General features: G+C 41.6%; 1 protein-coding gene across 2 annotated transcripts in view; it reads right to left on the minus strand.

The window, feature by feature from the left end:
- Positions 1-15,193, minus strand: part of LOC115361578 (mitogen-activated protein kinase 12) — a 28,474-nt gene that overhangs the window by 8,131 nt on the left and 5,150 nt on the right. Inside the window, exons 5-12 of one of the 2 annotated variants that reach the window (XM_030055024.1) lie at positions 14,920-14,949; positions 14,701-14,748; positions 13,852-13,966; positions 13,229-13,300; positions 12,212-12,291; positions 11,872-11,950; positions 9,408-9,581; positions 8,352-8,424 (exon numbers count right to left, since the gene is read on the minus strand). In XM_030055024.1, coding sequence (XP_029910884.1) covers positions 8,363-8,424; positions 9,408-9,581; positions 11,872-11,950; positions 12,212-12,291; positions 13,229-13,300; positions 13,852-13,966; positions 14,701-14,748; positions 14,920-14,949 — 660 coding nt within the window. In that variant the 3' untranslated portion in view covers positions 8,352-8,362. Of the gene's footprint in view, positions 1-7,730; positions 8,425-9,407; positions 9,582-11,871; positions 11,951-12,211; positions 12,292-13,228; positions 13,301-13,851; positions 13,967-14,700; positions 14,749-14,919; positions 14,950-15,193 lie in introns of those variants that run through there. The other variant, XM_030055023.1, reaches the window with a different exon arrangement.

Raw genomic sequence — 15,193 nt, forward strand, 5'->3', positions numbered from 1 at the left:
TCTGTTCTGCAATAAATGCTCTATTGTCTGCCATCTTGTTTAGTGTTTTGACTCCACCAAAAGCAGCCATACTCATCACTCCCATTCTAGGGGAATTTCCTCTGTGTTTCTCTTCTCCCTTTACAGGGGAAAAATTTGTCCCACCAAAACATCCTAAATGAATCTGGGTACGATATTCATTTCACTGCCTCTCCATCTTCTCTTGTTTGTTGTTGTTTATTGTATTTTTTGAGCAACACATTATATCGGATTACTTGCATTGTAGGGTAAATGGGGTATTCCACAAAGCAAAATTAGCAGGTTGACCTGATACATTTAGAAACGATAACAAAACATCTTATACATTTTTTTTTTTTTTTTTTTTTTATGATTAGCAGTCATCAACATCACTGACTTAAGTTTTGTTTTATTTCAAATGACTATCACCAGCATAATCTTTCTAATCCTGCTTTGTGGAATAAGCTCCTACAGCGTGGTTTCCAGACCCCATGAATGACATTGTAATTCACAGGGGTCTGGGCCATGTTTTTATCTGAGATGGTTTACCAAAGTCAATGCTTGTCCCTCCTATGGGCCAAGTACTTTAGTCACCATCAGGCATCTCGCACAGATTTTGACCAGATGAACTCCCAAGAATGAAAGCAGTTGCACACCTCATGGATCACCACTTATATCACTTAACGGGTGTGGTCAGTCAGGAAGGCTGGATCCGGCCTATATATCCTCCAGTCTGTTATAGCCCATTACTCAAAAAACAATATTTAGCAAAATGCAGCACAAAATAAAGAAAAAAAAATCAAACCTACCCATGATACAGGATATGTTTTCCAAGTAATATTTGATTTTTACCGACATCTACTGAAGATTCAAGATTCACGATTCATGATTCAAGATTTTTATTTGTCACATGCATGAATGTACATGTACAGCAGCAATGAAATCTGATGGCAACTACTCCAGCATTGTGCAAGTAAAATAAAATAAAATAGAAAAGTATATATACACCCCTATATACGTATAAACATTAAATGTAATATAATAAACAGGAAATGAATGGAATGGCATATTCATAGGCGGAATGGCATATTTACAGGGGATTTATGTGCGTAGTACAAGAAGTACAAGTCGTAATAAGAGTGAGTATGTGTGTCGGTCGCAGTCTGCAGGGGGCTGTGAGCATCAGACAGCAGGGCGTAGTAAGGTGCTGAGCTGTCAGGTACAGCAGGTAGGTGATAAGGTGATATTATGATTTTGTTATAAAGAGTTTATGTTATGGAGTGTTCAAGATCTGTGTGGCCTGGGGGAAGAAGCTCCTTCTCAGCTTCTCAGTCCTGGCTTTGATGGAGCGTAGCTGTTTGCCAGAGGGCAGCCATACAAAAGTTTATGGTTTGGGTGGTGAGTGTCTTTGATAATTCGATTTGCCCTGTCCTGGGAAATGCAGCTGCTCTATCAGACAGTGATGCCTCCCAGAAAGCACAGACCCTACTGTGGCGGCGTAGAAGGTTTTCAGCAGCGAAGTAGAGATCTTAAATTTCCCCAGCCGTCTGAGGTGGTACAAACACTGCCTAGCCTTCTTCACCAGGGTGGTTGTGTGTGTGGTCCAAGTCAGGTGTGCAGAGATGTGAACCCCAAGGTATCTGTAGCTGCTCACTTTCTCCACCAGGGTCCCACAGATCTTGAGTGGTGCATAGTAGATCCTCTGCTTCTCTCTCCTGATGTCTACCGCCATCTCTTTGGTCTTGGCGACATTCAGGTCCAAGCTGTTGACCTTACACCATGATGACAGCAGCTCCACCTCCTCCAGATAAGCCGTCTTGTTGTTGTAAGAGATCAGGCCTACCACCACTGTGTCATCTGCAAATTTCACAATGATGTTGGACCAGTGTGCAGTCATAGGTATAAAGGGAGTAGAGCAGAGGGCTCAGTACGCAGTCTTGGGGGGCACCAGTGTTAAGGGCTCAGGAGCTGGAGATGTGGGTTCCAACCTTCACCACCTGTGGTCTGTCGGTCAGGAAGCTCTGAACCCAGGAGCAGAGTGGGGGATTCAGCCCCAGGTCCCTGAGCTTGGTGACCAGTCTGTGGGGAAGTACAGTCCTGATCAAAATTTTAAGACCAGTTGAGAAATTGCAAGAATTTACATTTTGCACTGTTGGATCTTAAGAAGGTTCTAAGTAGAGCTTCAAAATGCAAAAAGAAGAAATGGGAGTGAGAAAAAAAAATTGAATAAGCAATTTATTGCAAACAACCATTAAACTGAAATAGGCTGTTCATCAGCTGATCAAAAGTTTAAGACCACAGCCTTTAAAAGCCCAAATCTTCACAAAAATGTGGATTCAGTGTCATTTTCTGTCAGGTATCCACACTGTCATGACCTCCTGATTGCAAAGGCAAAAAAGCTTTGTCAGATTGTTGAGCTGCATAAGCAAGGCCTCTCACAGCGTGCCATTGCTGCTGAGGTTGGACGCAGTAAGACAGTCATTTTAAACTTCTTAAAAGATCCTGAGGGTTATGGAACAAAAAAGTCAAGTGGTAGACCCAAAAAAATTTAACCGGCCCTGAGCCGGAGGATCCAATTGGCTGTCCATCAAGACACGGGATGATCGTCGGCCCAAATTAAGCTTGTCACTGGTGCCAGCTGCAGTCCCATAACCATCAGACGGCATCTGCGAGAGAAGGGTTTTAAGAACAAAAAACGTTTTCAAAGGCCTCATCTTTGAAATTGCCCATTTGGAGTTTGCACAAGAACACCAAACATGGAACATTGAAAGGTGGAAGAAAGTTTTATTCTCTAATGAGAAAAAATTTGACCTTGACGGTCCTGATGGCTTCCAACGTTACTGGCATGACAAGGAGATCCCACCTGAGATGTTTTGTACACGGCACAGTGGAGGGGGCGCCATCATGATCTGGGGGGCTTTTTCCTTCAATGGAACAATGGAGCTTCAGGTTGTGCAGAGGCATCAAACAGCAGCTGGCTATGTGGAGATGTTGCAGGGGGCATCCCTCATGACTGAAGGCCATCGTCTGTGTGGTAATGACTGGGTTTTTCAACAGGACAACGCTGCAGTTCACAATGCCCGCCTGACAAAGGATTTCTTCCAGAGAAATAACATCACTCTTTTGAACCATCCTGCATGTTCCCCTGATCTAAATTCAATTGAGAACATTTGGGATTGGATGGCAAGGGAAGTTTACAAAAATGGACACTTGTTCCAGACAGTGGATGCCCTCCGTGAAGCCATCTTCACCACTTGGAGCAACATTCCCACTAGCCTCCTGGAAACACTAGCATCAAGCATGCTGAAATAAATTTTTGAGGTGATTAACAAGAAAGCTTTTTGGCTGTGGGCATTTTGCTATGGGCATTTTGCTTTTTTGCTAGTATTCTCTCCATTTCAGTGGAAATACATGAGATCTGATGTTAGCTAGTCCTTGTCAGCCAGCCAATTTGGGCTCATCATGTTTTCTAGACATCTTGATTTCCCAAAACTGAATAAATACCACACATAGCAACATGATTGAGCTTTGCTAGCTCAATCATTTTGTAACTAGAATATCCGCTGGGAAAAAAAAAAAAAAAACAACAACATTTTTTTTTCATGGATTGATAGTTATACTTCTGCCGACTTTTCAATCATTTTTAATCTAACAGGTGCCATGACAATGACTCAGCAGCACAGCTGATCTTTGTCTACAATGGACTTACATTAACAGTTATATTTAAATATAGGCTACTGCTTTCCAGTGTCAGCGCCAGAACAAACATATATCTTTTCATAAACTCACCAGCAGATGTTTTATTTCAGCTGGGTGGGTGTGTCACTCCAATTTAACGTCAGCTCCGATTAATGTGGCTAAGCAGCAAAAGTAACAATAAGTAACCAGTAACATTAAGGCTGAACAGAGTTATATAATTTCAACCCCACCTTTCAGGGTTTTTGCTAATCACCTTTTTGGGCTACTATCAATTTACCTCTGAAATAAAGATGACAGTTTTCACAGATGTGTTGATTTATGAAATGTTGATTTCAATGTACAGATGCAAACAAATTGACAAATTAATTAAATCAATGGCCTAGGAAACTCATAAAGACTAAACAAATTAAAAACAATAATAGGATAATTAATAACTGATAACATTAACACATTAGTAACAAGAACAAAGCATGTCTGCACATCTCTGAAAAATCTTACAGCCTCAGCAAGTACTGTCCCTGGTGCTGACTCCGCCTCAGGGCTCTAGTTTCGCAGACCAGGCGAGGCGGGGGCGTAGCGCAGATGCGCTTCGCCAACTGGGTGTGGCCAGGCGGATTTTCCAAGTTTGGCACGCCGTTCTCGGTGGCGCAAGTACTCCGCTGTCCCTCCTACCGGCGGAGGGGAGGAGAGAAGGCGTGGAGTGGGTTTGACACAGCCGATTCACATGTAACCAATCAAATGAGCCCCTGTCCTTGCCTTTAAAATGCGCTGCGTGAAGGCGTAATGAAAGTTTACACAGCTGATATGGAGGTCTATTGCCGCAGGCGGAGCAGAGCTCAGGAGACAGGCGCGGAGCGGAGACCGGCGAGCAGTGCGGACACGTCACCAAAACCTCACAGGTAGGCTTCCGGAATGTCAGGCACATGAACAATGCAATAAATACCGAAAAAAAACACTATTCAATGCTACGATCACAATCAGCACATACATATATCTCCATATCAACTGTCCCGTCACAACTGATGTCAGATCAAAGGAGATTGGCACCGTTTGTGCTGATTGTGAGGTTTTGGTGATGTGCGCCAGGCAGCCAAACTTCCACTGCGCCAGCCCCGCTCCGCCTTGCGCTGAAAGTAGACGTGGTTTCAGACGGCGAGCTTTTGGCGCACCTCGGCGAAGCCTTTTGGCACGAAACTGTCACTGCGCCAAGCCGAATCTGTCGGCACCTCCCCCCGCTGCGCCGCCACTCCCATCTCGTCGAACATCCGCCTGCGAAACTTGGAAACTGTCCGCCTCTGCCGTATCGCCGGTCGAAACTATCTCTGCCCGGGGTTCGCCTCACTGCGCCACCCCGCGCTGCGCCGGGAAACTAGAGCCCTTAATGTATGAACTATCACATGGCTGCAACAAGACAGAGATCAAGATAGAGAGGCCTATAGACAAGTTTGCGCGCCAAACCCCGGGGGACGCCATTACCCTACAAAAATGCATTTCATTTCCGCCGGAAGTGGTTTGCGCAGCGTATGCCGGTGTAAACAAACTTCCATGCTAACGCAGCTTCGTCTGGACATGTAGCTCGCTGCTCGTGAGGTTTCAATTTTAATAATTATGTCCTTACAATGGAAACACGATTCAACCACCTTGACTGTTTGTGTGAAAATAAAAGTTTATGTAAATGTAAAAATGTAATTTCATTTCATTATTGCACTGAACTACGATCATGAATGCTAGGCCTTATGTTCCTCAGTGTAACAGTTTCTTTTAACACAGTTCATCATTCATAGTAAGCTCATGCTGTACATTAATAACACTGGATGAATGAATTGCTTTGAGGAAACTAAACAAATGGCTTCAACAAGAAAGAGAACGTGTTTAATCCTGACAGGTATTAAACCGTAAAATACAGAAGCAGCCCACATAATTACATCACTATAAAAATATTCATATATAATATTAAAAACTACAATGCACACAGTATTTGTTGTGTTTATCTGTATTTAATGAACAACATGGCTGGGTGCTGATAGACAGGGACACAAGGCAAGATTCTAAACCTCACGAGGCTCTCTGAGCAGTGGACTCTTCAGGTTAACTAGGCCAGCACACTACCGCACACATCGTTCCCGAACCACTTTTTTTTTTTTTTTTTTTAAAGTATCCATCTTTAATTTCCTTTCGTCGGCAGGACAGAGCTAGCTAGCTAAAAACCTATGTATGTCTGTGGCTAAAAACAAACCAGCACGCCAAAACGGAAATGGATTGCATCGATGGGAGGAGTTTAGGATCTAGAGCGGAAACGGCTCATAAACTTGTCTATAGGATAGCGAAGGAAATATCAGAGTCCAGTCAGAGAATCTCTAATATGGGGAGAAGTGTCACTCTCGTCTAACTTCCGGGTCTCGGAAACACGTCTCTGTCCATGTGAGGGCGCTCGCGGGCGAGTGCAGAATGAATGGGAGTCTATGGGGCTACACCCCTAAAAATCCACTTTTCTCTGGAAATAATTTTTTGTCAAGTAATTTGAATACTGTTTTCAAAAGTTGGGGCTAAAAAAATACACTCAGCTGAATATTGGATTTTTTAAGTTCACCTATATGTTCTAAAAAGCCGTTCAAAAAGTGTGATGACGTCACACATTGAGAGGTGCTGCTTTAAACGGCGATTTCCAGAGCCCGTCTCCGGAGAGCAGACGGAGACACTCGAGAGAGCCTGCCTGTGCTACATTAGACATTCTCTGTATGCACAAACATCAACTTTGATGGAAAAGTCCTCCTTAAGAGTGGGGTTTCCCGTTTCTCTTGGTCTTCGGGTGCCATCAAGTGGGATCCCTCGTCGTAAACAGCCGCAAGTCCGTCACTGACCAATCAGCATTCATTAGCAAATGCTAGCATGTTATGGCCAACAACAGCCCAAACTGTAGGAAACTGAAAGGATATAAGTCCTCGCTAATTTCACTTTTAACCTATAATCCATACTGGGCTTTCAGAAACTACAACAGTATTTGCGATTTTTCAACCATAAACAGGAGTAAGAGACAGATTTAGCCGTTTAGCTCCATAGAGCCCCATTCATTCTGCACTCGCCCGCGATCACCCCCAGTGGAATTACTGTGGAACTGCAATCAAGTTTGATACAATGGGAGTGGCAAGGCTCGTCGTAGACGGGCTCTGGTCCAGTGATGATGACTGCAGCAGCAGTGATAAAGAGTAGCTGCCAGCAAAACAGAGTAGTGATAGTTACAGTGGAGCTGAGGGAGTGGGGAATGCTGTGTAGGGCTGGGCAATACGGACAAAATGACAAATCATGATATTTTGGACCAAATACCTTGATATCGATAGTGTGACAATATTGTGGGGATGACCATTGCTGCTTTCACAAAATGATTACACAATGAGATTTCTGATTAATATTTACATGATGACATTTTTGATAAATCATCAGTAACATTAGAGTAGCTAGAGGAGTCAGGTGAGTTCAGAAAATGGCACCACTTTACTGTTATGCAGTCATTAAAACTAGAATATCACGATATCCCAAATTCCTGATGATATCCAGTCCCATATCACAGTATCAATATAATATCAATATATTGCCCAGCTGTAATGTTTAGAGATGAAATAGTGCAAAACACAAACTCGAATCAGCCATAAAACCCAATTTTCATACTTTTCAGATAATACACAGTTCAATTGTAGGTAGTCTATTGTTACATATTTCTTCAAGTTAAATGCCCAAATGCATGCAGTCCACCAGTGTGGATGTGTGAGTATCTCAAAATACTCGCAAAATTCATGTTAAAAACAGTTAATCATTTTTTTTCATGCCTTAAGGGGAATAAAAACACATTGGAAAAATACAATCCTGACTCAGGTTGTGATGATTCATGCATGGAGATGTGAAAGACAGCAGACAAATTACCAAAAGTAGCGCTGATCAGGTTCTGTCCAGTGTTAAAGCATCTAAAAATCCAACAATAAATCACACGTAAAACATGTTTATTTTCAAATGGTTTATCGGAGGACTGAGCCTGGGGCTGCAGCAATCTAGAAAAAAACAGGGATGTGCTGTACATATGATCATAGGCTCAGACATTGAAATGACATGGGTCAAAATAAACAAAATGCCTTGAATAAGATGACACAATGCAGTCTAACATGTTTGGCAATGGTGTCATCTGTTAATAAATCACAAGGACACAAGGTAATCCCTGGATCTTTCCAAACCTTTCCTAAAGCAAAATGACAAGCTCTTCCTATTACAAATCTTTGAAGCATCATAAATTTATTTAAAAAAAAAATACAAAATCTAACACACACAATAGCTACAGATGTACTGCACAATGTAAAAAAGATACAATCTGCCTAATCTGAAATAATTTTTCACACACAAAAATGAAAGCAACATACTCCATGAACAAACGACTGAAGCCACAGATTTCTATATTTCTTTAACCAGATATGATGTATTGGTCAATAAAATAAATACCTCTACCTTTTGTGATGAGAAGGCAGTTGGATTTTTTTTATTTTTTATTTTTTAAAGGAAATCGCATTATCGTAGTTTTACTATCACATAACATTTTTTTTTTCCTGAGGTTGACAGTGTTGTTGAGCTTTATGTATTTACTATTACCAAACACCCGGAGGCTTCGGCACATTCCGCCGTCCTACATCGCTGTGTTTCTGGGGTTGGCTGGGTCAAAGGTCATGATCTCCATGTGGATAAGACCTGATTGGAGAAAAGCAGTAATTTACAACTGAGATATGGTGTAAATATGTCAAAAAAAAAAAGAAAAAAAAAAATAGGATGAAGACGGCTTGTCTGCAGGGCTGTAGCCAGGATTTTAGAAATGCTGAGGATATGAGTCCTAGCCCTGAAAGGGGGGCTTTGAGGGCTTTTCACCCTTAGAACATTTTGAAGGCTAGAGTATAAATCTATGCATTTTAATGCACTTTGGGAGTAACAATAATCACTTGGGAAATAATGTCAGTGCCAGTCGGACTATAATCCAACACAAGATAAGTGACAAATATGGCCAATTTTGAAAGTGCTCTTTTTCAGTTCAGTTTCTTCTTGTATGGTAACCACTTTAACTTTCACTGTCAAATAAGTGGAGCAGAGGAGCACAACTACAGTGTCTTTCAGGTTTTGCTCTAAATGATCTGACAAGTCTTCTAACACTCATCACTCACATTCAGCCAAACAGTAAATCACAATCTACACGTTACAAATGGCATGGCAGAGAAAAAAAATAGTGTATAAAATATAGTAGAACACAGGGAGAAGCTTTAGCTTAATAATGATATATGACTGAGCCAAACCACAACATCAAAAATGCAAGATAAAAAAGATGTTAACAAAAAAAAAAACAAAAAAAACACAGAATTTATTTAAATACTAAAATTGTGTAAGTGCAGTGTATGTATGTAAATCACTACCATGTTCCACAGATTCAAGCAAGTGGTATAAAATTGTTGGAAAGCTACATAGGCCTAATATGTCTTTAAATTAAATACATACCAATATAAAATATATGATCTTTAAATTAAAAAATAAAATACTGTAAATGTAGTTATTTGCAATAAAACAGGGTTAGGGTTAGTGAGGTATCACTGACACATTCATTGGCGGTGAACGTCATGACAAAACCAGGCTCATGACCTGAGGAAACATCCAGTCACATCCCAGCTCTTCCACACAGGTACACTTACTCTTCCACTCCCCGACAGCGAGCTCTAGGCTCTCAAAGGAGTCGTCATAGGGATCCGAGTCCGGCTCACTCTCTGGGTCATGATACTCGGCCAGGTAGGGGTGCGACAGGCCCTGTTTCGCTGTCAGCCTTGTCTCCGGGTCCAGCAGCAACATGCCCTCCAGCAGGTCCACAGCTGGAGGCCGAGAAGCAGTAGAAAAAAAAGCTGAAGCGGCTGTAGGTCTTTTTTTTTTTTTTTACTGCTCTAAATCACAAAAATACCATAATATAACTGTGAGGAGTGTCTATGGAAGTATTTTGCATGCACAATAGAGTGGAAATGTTATGTAGAACAGTGTTTCCCAAATACTGGGTCGCGACCCACATGTGGGTCGCATGAGATTTTATTTGGGTCGCCAAATAAATTTGTAGTACCGTATTGATCTGAATATAAGACGATATTTTTCCCATTGAAAATGCCCTGAAAAAACGCCCTCGTCTAATATTGGGGGTCTAAGCAAATACACATGTATTGTACTTGCATATGTTCTGTGCTTGAATACAGCACACTTCCCCCACTCTGGCCCTTTTGGAAAGGGTGTGCTCCAGCACGGTACGGGCGTTCATGCACGAGCACATGCACGGTCACGCACGCAGCGCACGAACGTGGATACAACGTAAATCATGCAACTTTCCTCCTGCCTCAGCAAAATCGTTTAATGCGCGGCTCGATTACCGGCGAATGGCCGCGTCGCGCAATCAATAATCAACCATGGTGTCTGTGTCGCTGTCCATGGTGCTGCTGCAACCGCGTATAAACAAAAGCTGATTTATGATGAAAGGTATATATGGCAGTCTGTGTGCGCCGCGCACCTGTCAGATCCGGCAGACCTGACCGGGTGCCTCGGTCGGCATCAGGTGGGCCGGCCGGTGCGCGCCGCCACCCGGTTGAATGTGGCAGCCAGCTGACATGCCGCTCCGGCTGTCAGTTGGACGCTCTCTGAAGTTACCTCCGAAACTGTTAAGGTAAATAAACATCCCTTAACCCTGGCCATGAGTGCAATGTGAGACGGTGGCGGTCTCAGAAAGAAGAGCTAAAAAATGCCCACAGCCAGAGAAGGGCTTTTCGTGGTCCAAGAACTGGTTGATTCAACGCGACTGACAGGAGGGTGTGCGATTTTGTGAATGAGAAACGTAGTGAAGGACTGCCCGTTACAAGGGCTGTGATGCAGCAAAAAGCACCTGAAGTTGCCACAGCTCAACATACCCCGCACTGAGTTTAAAGCTAGCATGGGCTGGTGTCGCAGAATGTCCATATAAAAAGTATATTTCCAAAAAAGGGTCTTGAAAAAGAGGGATCGTCTTAAAATCGGGGTCGTCATATATTCAGATCAATACGGTATTTCTTCCATGTCCAGTCTAGCCTATTTAAGATCTATATCTGCAGTACACCTTTTAGCCACATGAGGGAGCTCGTTGTTATTTTTTTAATTATTTTTTTAAAACCATACTCGCACTTTCCGCTCAGATCATCAATAGTGTGTTTCCGCCATATTTTCGCCGTAATTCGCGCGCAGCCAGCCACAATGGATGCTTGGCTGATCAAAAAGAGAGCCCCGGATAAAGACACTACTACCCAACAAGAGAACAATCTATATCTTTTGAGATGGCTGTTTCACCTATTCAAGATGAAGTGATGTGGAAATGGCACTAAAAATGGCCAGAAATGGCAATTTATGTACAAGTTCGCTCTTGTGATTTATAGATAAAGCCTACATTGTGATTTGGGTCGCAGTGGTTTGTCATTTTTAAAAAATGGGTCCCCAGAAAAAAAGTTTGGGAAACACTGATGTAGAAAATGGTGATATAATGCTACATTTTAACTTAAATTTGCCAATAACGTGGAAATTTCACTCAAAATGAAAATTCACATTCAATGATGTTATTTGCAGCTGCAATTTTGTATGCAAGTATTGCCATCTCATTTAAACAGATTTACACTATCAGGCCTAGTTTTATTCTAATGATAATGCATAATGGAAAATTAAAATGCATTTCCCAAACTACATACAGTAGATGTGGTTCACCGGATTATGCAATAACGGTGACAAAGTAATTGAAATGTCACTTGCCTTACATGTTCATACACTTTCTCATAAAGAATTTAAAATTTTATCATCAAACAAATACTATTATGGTCCAAATGTAAAAAGCAAAACAGCACCTCCCACCTTTGCCATGTAACATATTCACCACTACACTGATTCCCTGGTGAAATAGAACTGAATATGCATTTAGAGATGACTGTAGTACCATTTTTCACCAACCAATCTTAAAACTCACTAAAACTCACCAGTCCATACTTGGGTTTTGTTGATGCAATTCGTATTAGTCACCAGTAGAGGTCAGTAGAGTTCACATAATGCTTTACTAAGTTTTAATATACAAAGTGACAAAAGGTCATGTTTGGAGGCAGTTCTGCTCACCATTTTCATCCATGGAGGGAAACACGTCCCTGAAGTTTTTCTTCTTCTGTACAGGGAGACCTTGCACATACGACTGTGCCTGGAAAATCATTCAGTGGGATATTCTGATGATATTTACAAACAGAAGCATATCCCATCTCCACCGCTTGTATTCTTATTGTAACATTGCATTGTGAGAATGCATAAAAACAGCTCATCCAGAATTCCGGAAACATGGATGAAATCACACTCATCCAGTTGTGTTGTAATAAATAATCAATCAATCAATCAATAAATACAAATAAAAATAAAAAAAACATTGGAATTAAGTGAAGGCTTAACAAAGACGAACTCAGCTTACATCTTTACTCTGCATTTTCTGCACAAGTGAAGGCTGCGGTGTTCCTGTGAGGCGGAGGATCTTCTTCAGCTGATCGATACCTGAACAGGCTGGTTAGGGAAGCCTTACGCTCTGAGCAGGTGACAACACAACACACAGCATGTAGGCAGCATTGTAGACGTCTTCGTTCATTCATAATTTCAGCACAAATGTGTGTGTCAAACCTTTGCTTAAAAGGTTATGTTTCGGCAACCACGTCTCATGAAATAGTGCTATTACAGAATGTAATTTTTTTGTATTTCTTTTAATGTTCATATGTAATTCAATATAAGCACATCAGCTTTTTCCCCTCAATGGATTACTCTATTTTTGGTGTCCTCTGTAAGTGAAGCTGGTAACAATGGGCCTCATTCACCGTTCTTTAGAAGAAATTTCTTGTAAAAGGCCACTTGCACAGTTTTCATGAAGAGTCTGGCATTCACTGAGGTTTTCTTATTTGGGATCTTTTCTTAGGTAAAAATAGAATTGACACACACTTGAGCACTCTATCGCATATTTAAGTGCTGACATATTTGTGCAAAACAATTGGCTATTGTGTTTTCTTTAGTTCTACCGCTGTCTAATAAGAGGATTTAAATTACAATACTATTTATCATCATTTATAATATATTTTTTTTTCTAATTATATTTTTAAAGGCCTTTTAAATTAAACACTCCAGTAACACTTCAAGTCATTTCTTGGCCTTAGATTTGACATCTTGACCCTCTCCAGATACAGTGTTCACTGAAGGAGTAAGCATCCCATGCATCTTTTTTTTCTGTTGCTCTATATTCACTCCTGACACGACTAAATATGATGATCCCAGCTCCCCTGTTGCACTGCTGCGCTGTATGTGCTTCGGGCCCGCTGCCTGGGTGGTGGGATCTGTTGCCTGCCCTTTCTTAGAGGAAGATATTGGTGAATGAGGCCCATTGTGATGAAACGTCCAGTGTGAAGCTCTGGGGTAGTAAGGTTTCCATACAGCAGTGTAAGGATACTGTCATGTCCTGGGAAGAGAACATGGCCGGTAATCATCTCAGCCAGGATACAGGCGGCTGACCATACATCCACTGAGAGTGAGAGAGAGAGAGAGAGAGAGAGAGAGAGAGAGAGAGAGAGAGAGAGAGAGAGGAAAGGGGGACAGAGACAGTCAGGGGACAACAACAGAGAGAAAGGCAGCCCAATTGGTGAATAAATAATAATAAATACAATATTTTGCTAAATTAAACCAACTTACACTGTTTCTGTTATACTGATTTTCAAACTGTGGGTTGCATTAGCCTCCTCGTGATTTTTTTTTCATTGATGTTATCAGAAGAAAAATAAATAGTTCAAAGATATTAGTGGAGATATCAGATATTGCACATACATTTTTCAAATATGGAAGGATCAACCTACCTCACCCTTATGATAGACTTAAGGGCACTGAAACCTTAAAGACTTTTGTGACAACTTTATTTCACTGCTCAAAATACGTGGTGCATCTCGTACGTGGTGCGCCTCCCCATGTGGGTCCATGAAAAAGTTTAAGGAGCCCTGATTGATCTATAGCACACTGATAGTGAGTCGAGGTATCAGAGGCAGGCTGTCGGCAGCTGAAGGTACGGTATGACAGCCTTACCTGTCTGACTGTAGTGCATCCAGTTGAATATGACCTCTGGCGCTCTGTACCAGCGCGTCACCACATAACCAGTCATTTCACTCTCCGTCTGTCTTGCCAGGCCAAAGTCCAGGATCTGAGGAGAGTCACAGCTGAAGTGAGTGTGAAGCCAAGCATCAAGCAATCAAGGACAACAGGCTTTTTTTAGGCGAGCTAAATGCTGAAAAAGAAAATGCAAAACATCATGTCCTGTCACATGGAACGCTGAGAAGTAAAGCCAAGCAATATGAACAAAATCAAATATCACAGGATCTTTGACTGAATATCAATATTGTGACGATATTGTAAGGGATGCTTAATGACCGATAAAAAAAGCCAGAGAGTGGAATCTCTTTATTGTAATGCAGCCTTTCAAACCAGGAAAAGACAACTGTTATGCCATATCAACATATCACAGTATTCAAAAACCCAGGCAATATGGGGACCGCGCATTGAAGGGCCCATTATTCTGAAACCCCAATAGTCTGAAAAATGCCCACTTTGTGAATCTGGTTAAGTTTAGGCAGGAGTTTCCTCAAGCTGAGGTTAGGCTAAACAGGAGTGGATGCAAAACGTGACATAACACCGACATTTGCTGGACTCCAACAGCTACAGTGTGTATTTTGGAGCAATGCATTTTTAATTTCAGGCTAATGGTCCAATGCGACATTTTTCAGACTATTGGGGTTTCAGAATAACAAACCAATGACATGGCGCTGGCAATATCTGGTCTCATATCATCATATCGATATATTGCCCAGCTATTTGGAAGAGGTGTTTCTTATTGTCTTGACCTGACATCCAACGTGTGAACAATTTATTTTTATTTACCTTTAATTCACAATTTTCATTTACAGCAAGGTTCCCAGGCTTCAGATCCTTAAACAAACCATAAGAGATGTTTTAGCACCACACAAATAAAAACAGCACACCAGGACTTGCAGGAAATAATGTGCAACTGTTAAGCCACTTTACAAACAAAAAACATAAAATATGTATGAATGAGTCACTAAGGCTACAGTGGTGTAGTAAAAATGATCAAATACAAACCCGATGAATGATCCCTGCAGAGTGAATGTACTGTGAAAATGCAGAGAGAGGCTGTCAGTCACAGGAGACAACAACATATGCAGGCATACAGGACAGACACATCTCATAGCTCTGTTTCACATCTGTGATTGGTTGGCCCACAGTCTCAGCGTATGGGTCTGTGTTTCAGAGGCCTGTGGGTGTTGAAGATTTTCCAGCTCACAGAGCAAATGCACAACACGACATTGGTACAGATTAAAGAGGGAACAACATCTGTGAAGGGTTATACAGCCGA

The sequence above is a fragment of the Myripristis murdjan genome, chromosome 7 (assembly GCF_902150065.1).
Source record: "Myripristis murdjan chromosome 7, fMyrMur1.1, whole genome shotgun sequence".
NCBI classification, from domain to species: Eukaryota; Metazoa; Chordata; class Actinopteri; order Holocentriformes; family Holocentridae; genus Myripristis; species Myripristis murdjan.